This window comes from Zonotrichia albicollis, chromosome 4 (genome assembly GCF_047830755.1).
Source record: "Zonotrichia albicollis isolate bZonAlb1 chromosome 4, bZonAlb1.hap1, whole genome shotgun sequence".
NCBI classification, from domain to species: Eukaryota; Metazoa; Chordata; class Aves; order Passeriformes; family Passerellidae; genus Zonotrichia; species Zonotrichia albicollis.
This window is the reverse complement of record NC_133822.1, coordinates 19,413,627-19,432,243: the sequence shown is the minus strand read 5'-3', so window position 1 is coordinate 19,432,243 and position 18,617 is coordinate 19,413,627. Positions and strand designations below refer to the sequence as shown.

General features: G+C 36.4%; 1 protein-coding gene across 5 annotated transcripts in view; it reads right to left on the bottom strand.

The window, feature by feature from the left end:
- Window positions 1-964: 964 nt before the first annotated feature.
- CCDC91 (coiled-coil domain containing 91) overlaps window positions 965-18,617 on the bottom strand; it is a 119,491-nt gene continuing 101,838 nt past the window's right edge. For 2 of the 5 annotated variants that reach the window (XM_074539010.1, XM_005482716.4), the window contains exon 13: window positions 2,129-8,145. In XM_074539010.1, coding sequence (XP_074395111.1) covers window positions 8,026-8,145 — 120 coding nt within the window. In that variant the 3' untranslated portion in view covers window positions 2,129-8,025. Of the gene's footprint in view, window positions 8,146-10,358; window positions 10,404-18,617 lie in introns of all 5 variants that reach the window. The other 3 variants (XM_026790839.2, XM_005482715.4, XM_005482717.4) reach the window with 3 other exon arrangements.

Genomic DNA, 18,617 nt, shown 5'->3' with positions numbered 1-18,617 from the left:
TAAGTCCCTCTGTTTTCTAGTGTATCCTACAGCAGTGATATTTGTGACATTTTCTTCTGCGTAATCTTAGTAAAAAAATGTTTTGAGGTTGTATGATGTAGGACAACTTGACAGAGTGGCACATTGCTTGTGTTGTCTCATTGGTACCAGAGGGGCAGGTGAAGTTATGGCCACATAACTGAAGGACAGGAGAAGCAGGACAGAAGTGTGGCAGCTTCCTTCTGGAGAGCCACATTCCACCCATGGCTACTCAGGTGAGTAAAATCACAGTAGTCTGTGATTTAATCACAGAAATCATAATATTTGATGTTTTCTTTAATACAGCACCTCTGGCAATCCTGGAAAACTCAGATCCCATTAAGGGAGAAAAAGACTTCACAGCACTTGCATTTCCAGTGAGTGGAAAGCTTGAATTTTAAGGAGTTTAAAACCACAAATTGCAATAAAAAGCAATATTATTTATGAATAAAATTACTAAAGCCACTCTGTGACTTTTAAAAAATACATTAAGATCTTGGCATATTTCATGATAATGTTTGACTGGGATTTTCTAGCATTGTCAAGCAGATATATATTGGGGCACTAGTTTACAGGCCATTTAATGAGAGGAAAACACAAGGTAGAAAGTGAGCAATTCCTCAAATCTGTCAAAAGAACTCCACTAACACACCACATTGCTACCAAATCTGAACCTAAAGTTGAATGATATGTGATACCATTTCTGCAAAAAGATCCCAAATTTCTAAATTGAGGAGGAAGCATTCTGTCCCATCAGACAATTTTAAGCATTAAGGACAAAGGACTTGTGTTTGAAGATGTGCAGTAAGATCCACACCATACCTGTCACTAGAAGAATGACAAGAGTCTTGCAGTACTGACAACCTCCTCCTTCTCTATGCAAAGACATATCAGAGATTTTCACTAATAAAAAAGAACAGAAAATTCAAGATTTTTCCAAGGTTTCTTTCAGTATAGGATCTAAAGTGAGTTTAACACAATGCACATGAGGCAGCTACAGAAAATTCAACATTAAAAGGCCAAGACAGTAGCACAGCATCTCAGGAAGCACTGCTGCGTACCAGATGTATCCTCACGGTGCAATTGTGCTAAAACACTTCCTCTGAGACTCAGAACACCATAACCTATGTAAAGTGGGGGAGTTCCCACTGCAAACTTGGCGTACAATGACAGATTTGTCTAGAGAAGTTGACAGAATTGTGTCTTTGGAGATGGAAGCACCACATTCCCAGCTGGACTCTAGGCTGCAATACTTTTCAGTGGTTTTCTTCATCACAGAGTCCTTTCTGAGGGTGGTATAGCTGACTTTCCCTCAAAGCTCCATTGTGAAGAAGGCAAAACATTAGCTAGAAACAATGAGCAAAATCCCAGCCTTGGTACTTAACAGCAGGAGTAAAATCCACCAGCAAACTTTGACTGGTAAAGTCAGTGCACACATTTGTTCTGGTCGATTTCTGGACGCTTTCATAACAGTAAGTATTCTTTTCAGAGCACTGTGAGAAACACAACTGACCAACAGGCTTTCTTGATTAATAAAACCAAACCAGTTGGCATTCCAGTTTTGCCTTCTTTAAAGGAAAAATGTGTTTATTTCATGGAGCCAACATGGAAGTCTTCAAAGTGTGGACCAACTCTTGCTGTATAATAGAAAAGCTTTTTTAAAGTTATTAACTGAAATGTCTAAGGTTTGTCCTGGAGATGGTCGTGAGTAAATTTTGCATAATACCAAGAGTATACAAGGGATACAAAAGACTTTAATCCACTTAGCAGTTTAACCAAGAGGAAAAATTTGATCAAAACATATAATTGCTAGAGACAACTGAGTTACACGATTCCTCTGTAAAAATCAGCACAAAATTCTGGATGCTTATAATTCAAAATAAATATCAACATTTGGTCCCAACATACAATCAATCAATCAATCAATTAATCATCCTTTTGAATATTTCTTAAATGTTGAGGAGAATGACTGTACCCTCTGCCTTCAACTCACCTGTTCTTTGAGAAAATTGTTGAAGAAAAATTGTGTTAAAAATGTGCTCACACTTTGTGACTATGACATTTATATTACATATTGATATAGCCAAATTGAGTGAAACTTGATGCTCACCCTGCTTGTGATAATCTCTATTCTTCTGAGTAGTCTTGTCATTCCTGTGCAACCATCAGTACCTTCTGCACTTGCTGTCTGGAGTTTACAGGAATTTTTGTTCCAATCTGTGCAAGTGAAAAATTATTTAATCTGAGAAGCAAATGTATTTCTGATTCCCAAGAAGATGATTAGATGATACATTACCTTATGATACAACATCTGGATCTTCTTCCATTTTATATGGCAGACACATAAAGACTTCTCTATTGTGTATATAACTTTGTTTTTAATACTAGTGTGGCAATGAAGCAAGAATATTCATCACCCTGATTCAGTGGTATCCCCAGCAAGCTCCAGAGAAGCTCCTAAAATGTCCTGCTCAGGATGCTCAGGAAATCATTAACATTTGTCAGACTAATGTATTTGAGCGTCAGCCTTGCAATGCTTCCAAGTTTTAAAAAGCATAAGCTTCCATTTTTATAATTGATTTAATTTAATTTAAATTATTTTTATTTTATTTTTGGGTTTTGGATGTAATTTTGAAGTGCAAATTCTCATTTCATATTATTTTATGACCAGTAGTGTAGTAATAATGACACACAAGTTTTTCCCTCAACAACATCTCCAGCCAACACCATCAACAGAAAAAGTGGTGACATTTTCTTCAAAGAACTGATCATAAAATCTGCTCTTAATTTCTTGAACCACACAAAGAGCTGCAGGCATTATATTCATCAAGGTCAGAATTCAAGAAATGTGGAAGATATTTTGAGCTGTAAATTACCACTTCAGAATCCCTGCTGACTTCCTGGGAGCCAGTGCTTCCCAATCATGCTCTAAATATGTAATCTATGATCATAAAAAAAGACTGGGATGTTCAAGTAATGGAATATTTAAAATTATTGCCACAAAAATAGAGACTGACCATATATCACCATGACCAGCCATCTTCTAGAAAATTTATGCAGCAACATTGACGTGCACACTTAACCAGTGCCCTAATTTGGTAGTAGCACAAGAACTGGAATATCTTTCAAGGTTCATTCAGCAAAAACAGTTCTGTTTCTCCCTGAGTTAAAGAGCCTCCTACAGCATTGTGTAGAGAGGGTCAGTTAGGACAAGTTTCTTTTTAAATGCAGAGAGGCATTTGATGACCATCAATGGACCATTGCTGAAAAAAGAATGCCCTTTGCTTTGGCTTTTGAGAGAAGACAAAATATTTAAACATGAGGAAAGAAACTAAATGCCAATGATTTGACTGCTGACAGTGTTCTATACTTATTACTACAGATTCATTATCAAGTCTGAAAAAAAGATAAATTTCTAGCATTTTGTTGGGAATCATATTTTTAGGATATGTGTATTTATAAACATCTCATTGTTTTACTAGTGTTCACTGCTGCACTGTTTAAAATTGTCATCTGAAAAAAAGAGAATAGTTTGAGTATTTATTCAGTAATAGGTTGTGCACTGTATTGTTCATTCCAGATAATGGAAAGCATCTAAAAAATGCTGATTGTGTAAGTTTGAAATGTGAGGAATTACAGGCAATATAAGCTAATGTGAATCTTTGATGCATATTAAAATGGTTACAATTACACAGCATTCAAGGCATGGATAAAACATCAATACCACATCTACTACAGAAAAATATTGTTGCTATTATTGCTAATATCATAGGATAATAACTATAATTATAATTATTATCACAAGAATGATGTATCAAGAATGGTGAAGCAAATACAAAACCTGAGCAACTCAGCAAACACAAAACTTGATAGTGCAACTTGGGTGGTTTTCCTATGATGTTCTACTGTTCAAATATGACTAATTCAGCAGCAGGACGATTAGCTTTATGTGGGCTTTAAAATTTATTAACAATGAAAACAATGGTAGAAGATGAATCTTCTTGAAGCCTCAAAAGAACAATATTCTTGGGCAGAGCACAGAAAAGAAAACATTTTGTTTTGTCAGTTCCCACAAGAACATTAAATTGAATGCAAGGCATGAATTGTACCAATGAAAAAGTGTTTTCCAGTATTTCTTTGGCACATTTATGGCCCATTGATGAAAAAAGAATGCCACAGATGTTATAAAATCTTTCTATACAGTATTCAGGATGTCCACATTAAAAAAAAAAAAAAATTAAGACAATCCCATCCACACATTATGTCACTCCTGCAGTGGAGTTTCCAGTACCTAAACTAAGCCCATTTGATAACTGCAATGCCACTGTATGTGATCTGAAAGTGAGCGTAAATTATATGAGTCCCCCTGATAAACAATTTATATAGGTGGCTAAGTCCTTCCAGGAAATAAGACAAAATCTTACTCATACTTCCTTCATCAAACAAGTAGAGAAAGATCTGTAAGCTCAAATGTGAGCACAGGAAATAGAGGAAGAGCAGGAACTCGAGTGCTGTAAGGGAGTTTTCGTGTGAAAAGGCATTAGGCTCTCTAAGGTCATGTCTGCATGGGTGATTCCAGACAGTCAGGAATCAACCTCACCATTTACTGAGCTGGCAGGACATGACACACTGCTGATCAGAAGCCAGTGTAAAGATGCACAAAAAATTCAAAATACTAAAGTGATCTCAGCCTCTGGAATGACTACTGCTTCTTCTTTGTTCTGCCACCTAATGATGGAAGTGAAGGAATTCAAGGGTAATTTGTCAATGAGATTCTTACAGCAAGGCAAAAATTCAAATACTCCCATATTGACAGTATACAAAAAACATTGCCCATTATTTTCTTTTGTGCATGACTTGCACACACATGGTCTCAGAGGCAATCTAGAATCCTGCAGTGGAACCAGATGAGGAGCCAACAGAAATCCACAGAAATATAACACAAATGTGTTGGACTGTATGATGCCACAATGTTCAGTATTAACTCTGTGTAAACTATTGGTTCCGTATCACACAAATCACAAAGTCTAGAACTGCTCAGCTCCAGACCATGGAGTAAAAGTGTTAAAATAGAGTGACCCTGACTAACACCAAGCAAAGACAGCATTCCAAACACTGGATCTACTGTTGCCCTGCTTTTTAAGTCACTTCTAATGCACACTGTCCAACACATGTCTTTATATAACAAGATTTATTGTTTATTTGTAATATGAAGTATATGACCATAAAGATAAAATGTTTATTATTTGAGCTTTGTTGATGTTCTAGTTCTTGCATTTTGATTCTGAGGATTCGTTCCAGGGTTTCTTTTTCCTCTCAGTACAGTCTGGCCAATATTTAACACTACCAGCCAGGCCTCAGAGGCAGATAAAGTTCTACCCCACAGACACATGTATTTTCTCTTTTATGTCATTCTCCAGTCTATATGTAGGAATAAAAAATAATTTAAAAAAAAAGGTTGGATTTTGCAAACTTGCTCCTGGCTTTGAACTGAAAGAGAGCGGGTTCACATTGGATATTAGGAAATAATTCCTTTCTGTGAGGGTGCTGATGCCCTGGCACAGGCTGCCCAGAGAAGCTGTGGCTGCCCCATCCCTGGAAGTGTCCAAGGCCAGGTTGGATGGGGCTTGGAGCAACCTGGGATAGTGGAAGGTGTCCCTGCCCATGGCAGGGGGTTGGAACTCGATGATCTTTAAGGTCTCTTCCAATCCAGGCCATTCTGTGATTCTGATTCCCTCCTCCCAAATTTCCACAAACTGCACTCTCCTATGGTTAGATAAGAATAATGAAAAATATCTTTAAGCTTTAAAGCTTTGGATGAAGTATGGAGAAGGTGGAAATTATTGTATGCTGCAAAGCTCACCTACTGAATAGGTCTGGTTTTGCTGTATAAGTAAATTTGCTCTCTGAGACTTGGAGTTTTGAATGTAATTCCAGCTCCCAATTTGGCCTTGCACATCTGTGGTCTAGTCTGTAACTTTGCTTGCAGGACAGAGAGGAAGATAAAAGGACTAAAACTGTCAGAGGTAAGGAAAAAATAAGTACAGTTCTGTGTGACCATCACAATATTCAAGAGCTGAAATTAAATAACACATTCAAGAGCTGAAATTAAATAACATGATCTAATGGGAAAGATGCACCACAGTTGCCAGTGAAATCTTACTGACTTCAATCATAAGCTTCTTCAAAAAGTGCTTTTATATAGCGTCGCAAGTCAGAATACAAACCTCTCCTAATTAGGAGAAGGCTGATAAACAGGCTCTGGCTTTGAAGGGGAACACTTGGATGTCTTTAGTAAAAAAGGAATATTGTTTTGTGTACAGGTCTAGAACAAAACCAAGAAGTTCATTTAGGAATCCGCCCATACCACATTTCCACAACTAAACAGACATTGGAAGAAAGCACTAGTCAATCAATTTCCTTCTACAGTGCCTTGGCATTCAAAAAATCCCGTGGGGACATCTATGTCATCTTTGGTGCAGTCACAGAGAAAAAAATTTCACTGGTTTAGGAACAGGAAATGAGGCAACTCTAACACTACAGGATTTTCTTGTCAGCCAGAAAAAATGCAAACTGATCAGTCAATCAAGTATCAAAGAGAAGACTGGATTGTAATCCATTTGCAGGGTAAGGTCATCATCTAGTAAAACCAGCACTGTTTTCTTCTTTAGTGAACCTTTGTGTATAAAAAAGACAAAACCTTTGGGTTTGATTACAAAAATGAAGCACAGAAAAATTTAAATACAAACCTTAACATTCTGCAGTACATATTTCATACATGTGCAACCGTTTGGTGTTCCTTATTACTACAAGAAAGCAATTTATGAAAAGTGCTGATGAAAAAAAATCAGCTTAACAAAAAATCCCAAAACACCTCCAAATAAGAAGAACCACACTTAAAAAATGTCCATAAGCTCACTGTAAGAGAGATCATTCTTTATTTAAGTACCTAATCATGAGCACTTACTTTCCCTTACTTCATTCAGAGCTCTTTTACAGCTAAGGCCCCAGTTCTACAATCAATAGAGTGTAGGCACAGAAATTCCATTCCATTCCATCTGCTGTTAGCAGGACCAGAAAAGTCCTATGAGTGATCCAAAGTCCAGTAATGCCAGTGGGGAATTTTTCTACTTCCTTGGATGCGCTCAGAAAGGGCATGTGAGGTCAGCAGGCTGCACTCCTTGTTGTGTCAGAAATTCCACTGAGGCAGTGCAGTATCAGTCTCCACATAATTACATACATCTTCTTCCTGAAACTGAGGTCAGTCACATTAATCGTAATTTCATGAAAAAAATGACTTTTGGAGTTGAACTAGCTCTGTAAAACAGAAATAAAATACATACTATACATTGGTCATGGTAATGTTTAACACTACCCTAAACAGATAGACTGTTTAGTTTTTAAATTTTTCTGTTCCTAGAGCTGGATTTGTTTATAAATGACTTAAAAATGCCTGACAACACTCTTATGTTTCAGTATTGATTCTTCTGTTCTACATCAAAAGCAGTAAGAAATAATAAGCTACTCAGGTTCACCTGAGGCAATGGACTTGGGTAGATATTTTGGAAATAGAGATGGATTTGTACCTATAATCAACTAAATGTTTGTATCCAATTTTTAAAATATCAAAAATAACAGTGAATCACATTAACACATGGTGCCAAATTTAAAACAGACATAACAGGGAAATGTTAAAATTTCAGACATAACACGGAAACTTTTGACATGGGCTACTAGAAAATATAATGAAAGCAAAATCCTAAATAAAACAAACCCTAAATAAACTAATTTTTTCCAAGGATTTTTTCCCTCTCATATTTGCTATCTGATAATAGTAGTAAAATAAATAAATAAATAGAAGAACATGATCCACAAACATTTCTATCAAGAATTTCAGATCAATCTTGACTCAATGATACAATCCAAAAAGATTGGAATATATTCATCATTTGCTAGATGGAGATTTGCAGCTTCACAAATCCCACTGTATCATCAGCTCTGAGAATTTCAGTCCCTGTTTTCTGCTGGGGTTGGCTCTTCCTTTAATAAAACATTTAACTGCTTCTGTGCACATGAAAGGAAAAGTTCTAAACTATGCAGATTTCTCTGACGGACAACTTCATCAAGCTGTTGAAATAAAAGAAAAAAAATCAATCAACTTTAAGAAAACCTGAAAACAAATGCTAGGGTTTGTCAGCAAAAAACCAACCATATTAAACAACAAAAATTCAACAACTAAAGAACCTAAGTAATTTCAATGTGTATCATTTAATAACAACTTTTCAATGGATTATTTGATTTTCTCCAAAATAAAATGTACACAAGGCTAAAAGTAACTTTAAAGCTGTCAAATTTCACACAATCTATTTGAGAATGCTAAACAGCCTAACTGCCATGCTAGGTAAATCCCCATGGAAATTACAGCTGTTGCTTTTATAGAAACACTGCTTTGGGTTTAAAGTGATCACTACATATGACTGCACATTCAAAATTTCAAAGCCTACTTGTAATTTAAATGGCAGCATATTAAAGTAGTTCCCAGAGGAAAAATTCAACATATTTGCTATTTACTTCGCTTGTTCCTACATTTTATCCCCTAATGCCAAGCAATGTGAACTATATATATATAAAAATATATCTTTGCTGTATAGACAATCTTCCCCACCAAAAAAGATAAGAACACCATAGCAAGATTTGGCAGGGTTTATCACATAAAGGACAAAAATATGGTTTACTGAAAAGCATTTGAATTTTTTAAACATTAATTAATGAATAAAATGCACTGCAAAATTCCTTCCATTTGAAATTGAAGTTCAGACTTCAAACAAATATTATCACAACTGGGAGATGTTTTCAATCTAACTATCCTTTAATCAGCCCAAATTCAACTAAATACCCATATAATGACAACACAGGGTGAGACTGAAAAGTAGTGGTACAAGGCTAATATGGCATAAAAATTATGTCCCTCAAGGGAAAGGAAGTAATGGAATTTTGAAGAAGTCAGCACTTCTGCCAGATTATTGTGCACAGGTTCACATGCAATGGAAAATTGAAGGTTTTTCAAGAAAGTGTATCCTGACCCATATATTTCGGGCCCACAGCTTTAATTACAGCTTTCAACAAAAACTGATCTGTTTATCAATCAGCAGTCCAGTTAATTGCTCTAACAGTCACTTGAATGCCCATTTTTTTTATAACAGATAGCCTTTTTAAAAAACATCAACACAGAATGCAAGGCAAGGATAGTGACAGCTTCCCATTTCACTTTGCAAATGCTCTCAGGAAAAAGTTGCAGCACTGTGATTTAATACATAAAGGGAAACGTTTTTATGACCCTGTGCTTTTCTGCTCCACAAGTTCCTCTAATTTATGCAAAACTGGGTAGTTAGAATATTCTGACAATTTGTTTTAACAGAGATGAATGCATCAAATCTAGCTACCAGCAGAAAACACAAGTATTTTCTAAACATGACACAATCATAAAACTCTTCTTAAGTAATAGAAGCATAGAATCTCAGGATGGTTTGGGTTGGAAAGGACTTTGAAGATCATACAGCTCCAATCCCTTGCCATGGGCAGGAGCATCTCCCACTGGACCAGGTTGCTCAGAGCCCCATCCCACCTGGGCTGCCTGTGTTTCTGCTTCTGCTGCTCAAAATTCTGCATCTCTCTGCAAAAGCAGGCATGAGGGCTCCATACACAGCCTGATGAGAACCTGGCCCGCTGATTTACAGCAGATTTTAAAGCAGATCTACTTCAAATAAATGTAAAAAAAGTCTGTTCTTCATATATTCAACTAACAGCTGCGACTGACAAGAAAATGGAAGAAACAGCGAACTAATCTCTAAAGAAGCTGTATCTGGAAGAGTGTGGAACAAAAAAACCCCACTCTGTTGTGCTGGTGCATTTTCTCTGATTTGAAAAGTATCTTGCCTCCTCTGTATCTTCTGGACCAAAATATTTTGCTTGGGGAAGCTTGCAGATATGTTTTTGTGCTTGTGATCCAAATTTCTTTGGGGAATGAATGGGCAGATGCAGCACAGTTCACATAATATCATCTGTTGCATGTTAAGAAAGAACATGAGATACCTCTTTCTCTAATTAATATAATTCTCACATGAGGTCATCAGATTCTCTTGCTTCTGGCAGGTATATAAATTGGAGAAGCTCAGCATCAAACTGAATTTTGGTGGTTTCCTTTTATTGCATGTTATATCATTATACTCCTAGACAATTCTTTATTGAGCTTTGACCATGAGCCTTGGCTAAACTCTCCATTTTCTTTCCATGCAGCCTTTCCTTGCAAATTCTGCTTTAAAGGGACCAGAGTAGCTTACCAGATGTGTGTTCTGACATGCTGCTGTTCAGTTTGTTTACCAAGGCTGCAATCACAAATTGTATAGGATTAATTTATTTCACCAAGTACTAAAGTAAATGTTTAATGTGTGTAGTGATTGGCTGCAGCATGAACAAACCAGAATTTCTTCAGGCTTGAGCAAGATTTTAAAAGTCTCAAATGAATTAAGTACACATTTGAGGAGCCTTTGTTGAACTCAAGTGGTTAGTTGGTAGTTTCCATTTGTGCATAAGAAAAGTTTATTGCTTGTTAAACATTTATGTAAATGCAATAACATAAAACTTGAGAATTCAGTTCCCCCTTGTTTGCTCAGCTTATGAATATGCATTGCCTTGAGCAGGGCATTCTAAAAATCTTCAAGGCTACAGTAAATGACAAAACAAACCAGAAAGACTTGGGATCTTCACATAACACAAAAAGAGAAGTAATGATTCTGTCTTTGAAAATGGTACATTTGAATGTATTCAAAAGGAGAACATGCTTGTTAATGGGAAAATTGGCTTGGCTGGGAAATAGAAACAAATGAAGCTTTGTTATGTAATATATTGTTTAATGAACTGTTAGCAATGGACACAGCCTTCTTGAATAGTGCCTCCACATTGCTGTGCTCCTGCTTGCATAATATACCACAAAATGGGAAAATTTATAAGATATTTTAAATCCCACTTTTCCTAACAGTCTTTCTGTGTTTTTAGGTCCTGCTCCTTTCATGGAATGACCTCATGATTTAAACAAACATAAACAGACATCTGGCTAATTCAAATGCGACTTTTATGCAAATGTAATTGGTATAAATAACATATTTGGGCTGGAGCATTCACACAACCAAACCAAACCAGTTGTTCTGATTCTATGCATCAAGTTGGTTTAGATCTGCCAAGAAAGGGCATTTTCCAACACTATACTGTCACTGCTGTCATTGCTAGTCAATATTTCTCTCTCACTCTATGAAATCTATTAGTTCAAAGTTCCCAAACTATTTAGACTGTGTCTAGTTGATGGAGCTTTAATTTGCTCAAAGCTTTAATGTTCCAGAACTTCATCATTTTAAGTTACACAACAGTATATTTTAATTCTGTACAGATTTTTTTTTTTTCCTTAAGAACCAGAGGTTGTCTCTCTAGGCACTAGTATGGATCCTGCTGAGAAAGTGGATATATGAGATTTGGAAAAAAACCACTCCTTGAATTCCACTCCTTAAATTCCCACTATCCTTCAGACATTTCATTTACCAAAAATGACCAGAGTCTTGCAGGACCATCCACACACTCAGTGCTGTTTGTTCCCCTCTCTTTAAAGCCTCAGTCCACTTCTCAGATCTAAGCGCATTTCCACAGCGCTTCTGGCCAAAGGTGCCTGGATGAGACACCCTCAGATGTGGGTCTCACCCCAGTCACATCCACAGCCAGGATGATGTGCCCTGGGGCCATGCAAGGCACCACCTGAAGGCACAAACCCCAGCAGAACTCCTGAGCAGATGCATGAATTGGATTTGAGAAATGGAAAAAAAAAAAAAAAGAAAAATAAAAGGCACTGTGTTACCACCAGGAGAATGCTTCTACCCCAGCCTGCTCTATTTCACTTTAAGCCAACCCATCCCTTGAAGTTCCTCTGCCTCACTTCAGCCACCCATAGCTCAAACCAAATCACAGTTAACAACCATTCTTAGCTCTACATTTTCCTAGATTTATCTTACCTTTCAAATTCTCTGTGAACTGGGTAAAAAGTCTACATGAGTGACGCCTGAAGTAGAAATTTGTTTCTTACACAAACAACTCAGCATGCACATCCTTCATCCCTTCCCCTACTTGCAAATAGGTTTGTTTTCATGGCACTCATAGTCATCTTCCTCTATGAAATATTCACCAACTTTTTTAAACACTTCAAATTATTAGAGGAGAAACCCAGTCAGAACTCTATAAATAATTGCTGTATGTCAGAATAATACTCTCCCATTCTAGTAACTAACAAAATGGCACATGGAAAACATAATTTTAGGTTAAGCACTCAAACATATGAGATGAAATCCTGATCTCATCACAGTAAAGGTATATTTTATTATTAATCTCACTATGGCCTGAAGTTCACCCAGAAAAGTGAAGAAAACAAAATTAATGTTAAATTTGTCTCTTCAATTTTCCTGTCTGTATAAATATGATTGTTTAAAAGTTTATTTTTCGAAATTATCTTTAAGATAACACAACTTCCAAATATCAAATGTAAATTCCATCTGTAGGAATTTATTCAAACACATATTGAAAAATTTACCTGTACTTCAAATGATAATTAGAGGATTAATGTATTCAGTAGCAGTAGCTCACTAAACTGGCTCTGTGATACTAACATGAGTAAAAACTGCAATCTTCTTTTTATAATGAAATTCAGCAAATACAATGACCAAAGATTAAAAAAAATAAGAGCAAAGATGTTGAGGAAGAAAGCTTTTAACTGTACTTTTATTATTGGTGTCTTCTTTGTAGTTGATCACACATAAAATAAATAAAAAATAATGCCATCATATTGTAATGAAGCAGAGCAATTTCCCTAAGAGCATAAAATCAAAAATAAGTTTTTGAGTACTGTTATTTTTCCAGGAAAAATGCAAAGAAGTTCATAAAGAAATTATTCCAGCACTGATATTTTTACACTTATTTCATCCATTCAGGAGGAAGAGGCAGTGGGGGAAGACTTAAAATCCTCAAAAGTATCCTTATTACTCAAAGAAAATCCTGTTCATGCAAAGACAGGGAAATTTCAAATGCAAAATGAATGTTTTGGAGACTTGAAAACATAGAGATGGGTGTGTGAATAGAATGGGTTCTGAAGGTGGAATTAAGGGACTGATAATAAGGATTTTCATTTATTTAGTGTTTACAAGTAGCTGCTGGTTGGCTCTTGAATAGGATTAATCACCAAGGCATTTCTTTGAAGTTAAATATTTATTAACCACAGGTAATTATTCATAGACATCAGTCTGGCATAATTTCATCTTTTCCAAAGGGCTTGCAGAATAAGCATTCTTATGTATTTCCTGTCCCCTCTCTGATGAATGTTCAATAGAAAGGGCACATTTTGACACCAGAGGTAAAACAATTGAAGCTTTGTTTAAATAATTGGTAAAACAGTTTGTCCTAGTTAATTTATTCTTAATTTCTCTAGGTATTTTTATTGCTGATAAATATACTAAAGCTTTGTCTGTTTGCTGTTTGCAAAAAACCTGATTTCCATTTGCTATTAGTCTGTATGGTTTTGTATTATATAACTTTACTAATTAAAAATTTTTTCTCTAAACGAAAGAAAGTAGAAATTGAAGAATGATGACAGGCATACTTCATATTATGTTTTTTTTATAATTTTGAGAAACATCTTTTAGTAAGACAATTATTATAGGACTTAACCAACAATTCCTATTATTATTTGAAAAGACTCTGAAATAATTTTTCATTTTATTCTATAGTTCTGACTTAGCACTGTTTGATCAACACTTAGATGGATGTGTCCATGGAGAGCAGAACACCAGTAAGAAGTGCTGATGATGACAGATTGCTTTTCTAAATTTTTCTATACTAGAGGAATAAATTTAAGTCCCTTTGAAATCAGTGGAATCAGGAATATACATTACTTAGTATAAAGCAGAAATTATAGTGATGCTTGATTTGTTCATGTATATAAACAATTTACTAAAAAATGTTGTCAGTGGCCCTTCCTCCTCTGTGCAGGGACTTGCTTGACAATGACAACAAGTTCAAAACACCCTGGGTTGCATCTGGAGCAGGGAATGCAGATGCAACACAACTTCTTGCTTGGAGTCAACCATTGATGTTGCAACTGAATTTGCCATTAGGTATTTCTGCTCTTTCTAATCACCTGTACATCTATACCTAACAATAATTACCTAACAATAGGTAATTATTTTAAATTGATTTTGGCATCAGTCTGAGCTATAAATTACAGTTATGGTCTTTCTGAACAATGGTCTGAACTTCGGTTCTAAGTGAATAAATGGTTGCACTTTAAATATGTGATTCTTTCTAAATATTTTTAGAGACAAAGTATTTTTGGAAAAATAATGGCTTTTCACGTATAATCAAAAACTTAACTTTTGCAGGCTCCTGCTGGCCCAATGGATGGTGAAAAGCACTACTGCACCTCAGTGCTAAGATTCCACTGTACTGGATATTAGCCAACAAAGACAGTCCAACAGACCCTTGCAGTGTAATTAAACACTCATCAGTGTCTTTTCACTGCTCGATTGGTCAGTGCTCCTCTTTGAGGAAAATTCAAAGACAAAGGCTTTGCTTCGTACAACTTTTATGATATATAGACAGGTTTTGTTTAGGTTCTTCTCCCCACCACAATTAACCCACTCCAGTGACTGAGCCTGACATGAAAGGTTCTGAGGAAATTCAGAAATTCAGCCACATGCTAATATTTTCTAGTAAAACTATGGATTCAGAACTCTTTTTCGGTGCACTAACATGAACTTCTCCCCACAGAGTGAACAGAAGGCTTTGAAAAAATTCCTTAGCACACTAAACAGATCATATAGAAAAATTATTACCTTGAGGAACCTGCAAATCTGAGAGTTGGATGAGGAAACAATGAGCTACTTCCTCTCATTTCTATAATGGATGAGAAGGAAAATAGATCCATATGGTACATATGTGCAGCAGAGCTTATTTTAGAGTTAATCCCAGGACAGGACATTTTTGTCTGTCCACCTGTGAATTTCTACTATTGATAACACTTACTAAGTATATAAAAACAAGGTTCTTCATGGCTGTAATTTATACATTATCTCCTACACATTAGAAAGTCATCAGTGTTCAAGACAACCTCTAGGAAAGAGTGATGTTTAATAAATTATATTGCCATGTGAAAATGTTTGGGTTTTTTCCCCCTTTATATAAATAACGCTGCACCTTCTAGACCTTAAGGATTTTATGCTTGGAATTTGATCATTAAAATAATACCATATGTTGGACACATCTTTAAAACAGATTTGCCTAGTTTGCTGAAGATGGTGGGAAAACAGCCTGTCAAACCTTTCAGAAACTCCACTGTCTCCCAGCTGGACCCAGGACTGTAAGAAAATACTAACTTTTCTTCATGTAAATACAAGAAAGAAATTTGCTTTCAATCAAGGAAATTAGATCAAGTGCAAAAAGAACTAAAAACCATTGTAGAATCTGCTCAGACTACTGTAGAAGGTGAAAAAATAGGCATTTTCTAAGCCCACCAAAATAATAATAATAATGAATATTTATGTGCATTAGCACATGAGACATCTCTGCAGTGACCTACCTACTTAACAGGTTACAAACATGGGGTTTGTTCTTTTCTAAAAACTATTTATAGACTATTGCCATACACGAAAAATAGGAGTTACCATAATTGCTACTATAACTGCTGATTGGTCCAACAATCTGATTGTTGCGGTTTTAAGTCACAGATTCAAGATTATTAAAGCAAACATACAGAAACACTTGCAAACAGTGTCTTCAAAACCTCTGACTGACAAATAGTTGATGTTTGGCCCTGGCAGATGCCTACACAGCTTCTGAAACACAATGGATTACAGTCTCCACAAGGCAGGCACGAGCAGCAGGCTAACCACAATGTGGCCAAATTCATCAGATCACTTCCTCTGATATGAAAAAAGAGAACTAGAGCTTCACAAGAGCACCTAAATAAAGGATTTATAAGTGACTCAGACTGATTTCTATCCAGGCTTGTCAGAGCCTGAATGCTCTGTGAGTGTAGAAGTCCTTAACAGTTTTCTCCTAATCTCCAACTGTTTTAAGTAACCAAATCAGTCTTGGGCACTATCACATCCTGATTTAATACAGCTACAAATGACTTGGCAGAGATTACACAGGGCTTCTGTGGAGCTTCATAAACCCAAATTGCCACCTTTCCAGGAAAATGCCTGAAGACTAGCAGCCTGTGCTTCCTGAAAAGCCCTGAGTGCAGGGCTGGGTGATAGATCTGCTGTCAAAGATCTGTTTCATTTGTCAGAAGGCAAACATGTTCCAAATTAATCCACATGTAACCACGCTTGGTTTAAAGCAGCAACAATCTTCCTACACATAAAAATTTCTATTGTTATCCAGCCAAATAAAAAAATGTTATCTGATGGGCTCATGTTGAGTCACGCTCACAGAATTGCCTTACAGTACCCAGATGATATCTACAGAACTGGATTAATTAAGCCTAACTGAAAAGCAAAAGGCAAACACGGGCATTAATCAGAACAATATTTTTTGTTACTGTGAATATGCATTTTGCATTATCTGTGAGTAAGTATGCAAAATATACATAATCATTGCATCCTTAGTGTTTGCAGTGCATCCAAATTGGAAAAAAAAATACCTTAATAATGTGCATGACTGTGAAACCACAGTTGTATATAATTGCTACTCCATTGCCATGGGTGCTTTCTAAACATCTCTATATAATCCTATATAATATCCTTCATGAACAGAAGGCTCAGCAGGAGCAAAACTTCCTTGCCTCTAAGAAGGGTAACAGGTGGGTGATAACACACATGGCAGAGAATCACTGCTTTAGGCTGGGAGGTGAAAAACCTGTGTTACATGGGAAGCTGAAGCTACAAATAACATAATGAGTCAGGCCGTAATTAATCTCCCTAGATATCAAGGAGACTGCAGTTGGATCATGATTATCTGAAGGTTCCTGTGAAATTGTGACACTATCTGCCACAACCTCTAAAGCAAAGTGTCCCCTAATAACACACTGGAGTTTGGTAAATAGCAGCAGAAGCAGAAAAATCTCACCTCTTGGTTTTGCGGATCACTTGATTTAACAGCCAGGTTTCCATTTTAATGAAACTTTAAGATATGACAGGATGAAACAGGACATTCTAGAAGTCATGGGCAAAGGTGATATCACATGAAATACAGGTATCTTTCTAAAATTACCATTGTAAGCTACAGGTGATGGATTCACATGAAGAAATTAAATGAGGAAAAACAACCTGAAGCAAATCTGTGATAAATATAGCATTAAATCTGTGGCAATATACATGCACTAGGATAAGCACTTATAGATTAAGGTTCAGGGAATACAAAATAATGTCATACTATTCAGACAGAAATTTTTGAGCCCGCATTTACTACTGGACTTCTTCAGTATTGAGAAGATTGAAGACAATGTTTTTTACTGACAGTAACATTTTACTGGAAAACTCAGTTTGGAGTTTGAAGCCAAGCTACTGCAGCAAAATTCAGGGCAGCTGCTGGCAAAACAGCGCATAAAGCTGCAGCTGCAGCACTGTCATCAAAGGCAAGCCCTCCTTGTTTCAAAACACACTCAGACTGAGTACCCAGGCTCTCAGCACGCCAGCACTTACAACACCACAGGCAGGACATTCTAAAAAGGAGGGAGAAATAACCAGCAGGACACAACAATCTGCAGGTTTTCTGCTCCATGCTGCTCCAAATCCTTCCTGCAGCTGCCAGCCAGTGCAGACTCCTCGACAGCAGGGATGGAGTGCATTGCCCAAAGCAGTTCCCTTTGGGCACCTGCCTGGCTGTTTTTCCATCTGCTGCTTTTCCAGATGCAAATTCGTGTCAAGGGTCTGCTGAGAAATTATGCCCAGAACATACAATTGCTGTAGGTGAGATGGCCACAGTACAAAGCAACACTCCATTTTCAGAAGACTTCAAACCCTGTTTTGTTATAGCATGCATGCTTTTTATACATTCCTACAAAACTCTTAAGTTTACAGTTTACTTATTGGTCAGGAAAGACAAGCAAAGTGCTTATTGGAATAGACAGTTGCAGGTTTCTCTTATTTATCCTTCTTTCTTTCCTGGTTTCTATGTCAATGACCTTGGTAGAAAATTCTTTCAGGGGTAAACGTGGATCCTTTTATCAAACTTCTTTCTAGCTCACAGAAGTTGCTGTAAAACTTCTTCTACACACAACCACAAACAGAACAGCAGTTTTTAACATCAGCAATATCATATTTCACATTAGTAAAAAAAAAAAAAAAACAAAACAAAACAGAAGAAACTGTTGCTTAGCAGGGTGAGGCGGGGGGAAAGATAAAGAGAGAGAAAAATATACTTGCCCAAATTATATGAGTCAGTAGCCCACAGCCAAAGCAGAAGAATAACATATATACTTATAACTATAATTCATTGAAGCATCTTGCTGAATTTCTAACACACAGGTAAATATCTGAATGCAAAAAGTAAACAGGAAACCACATCCC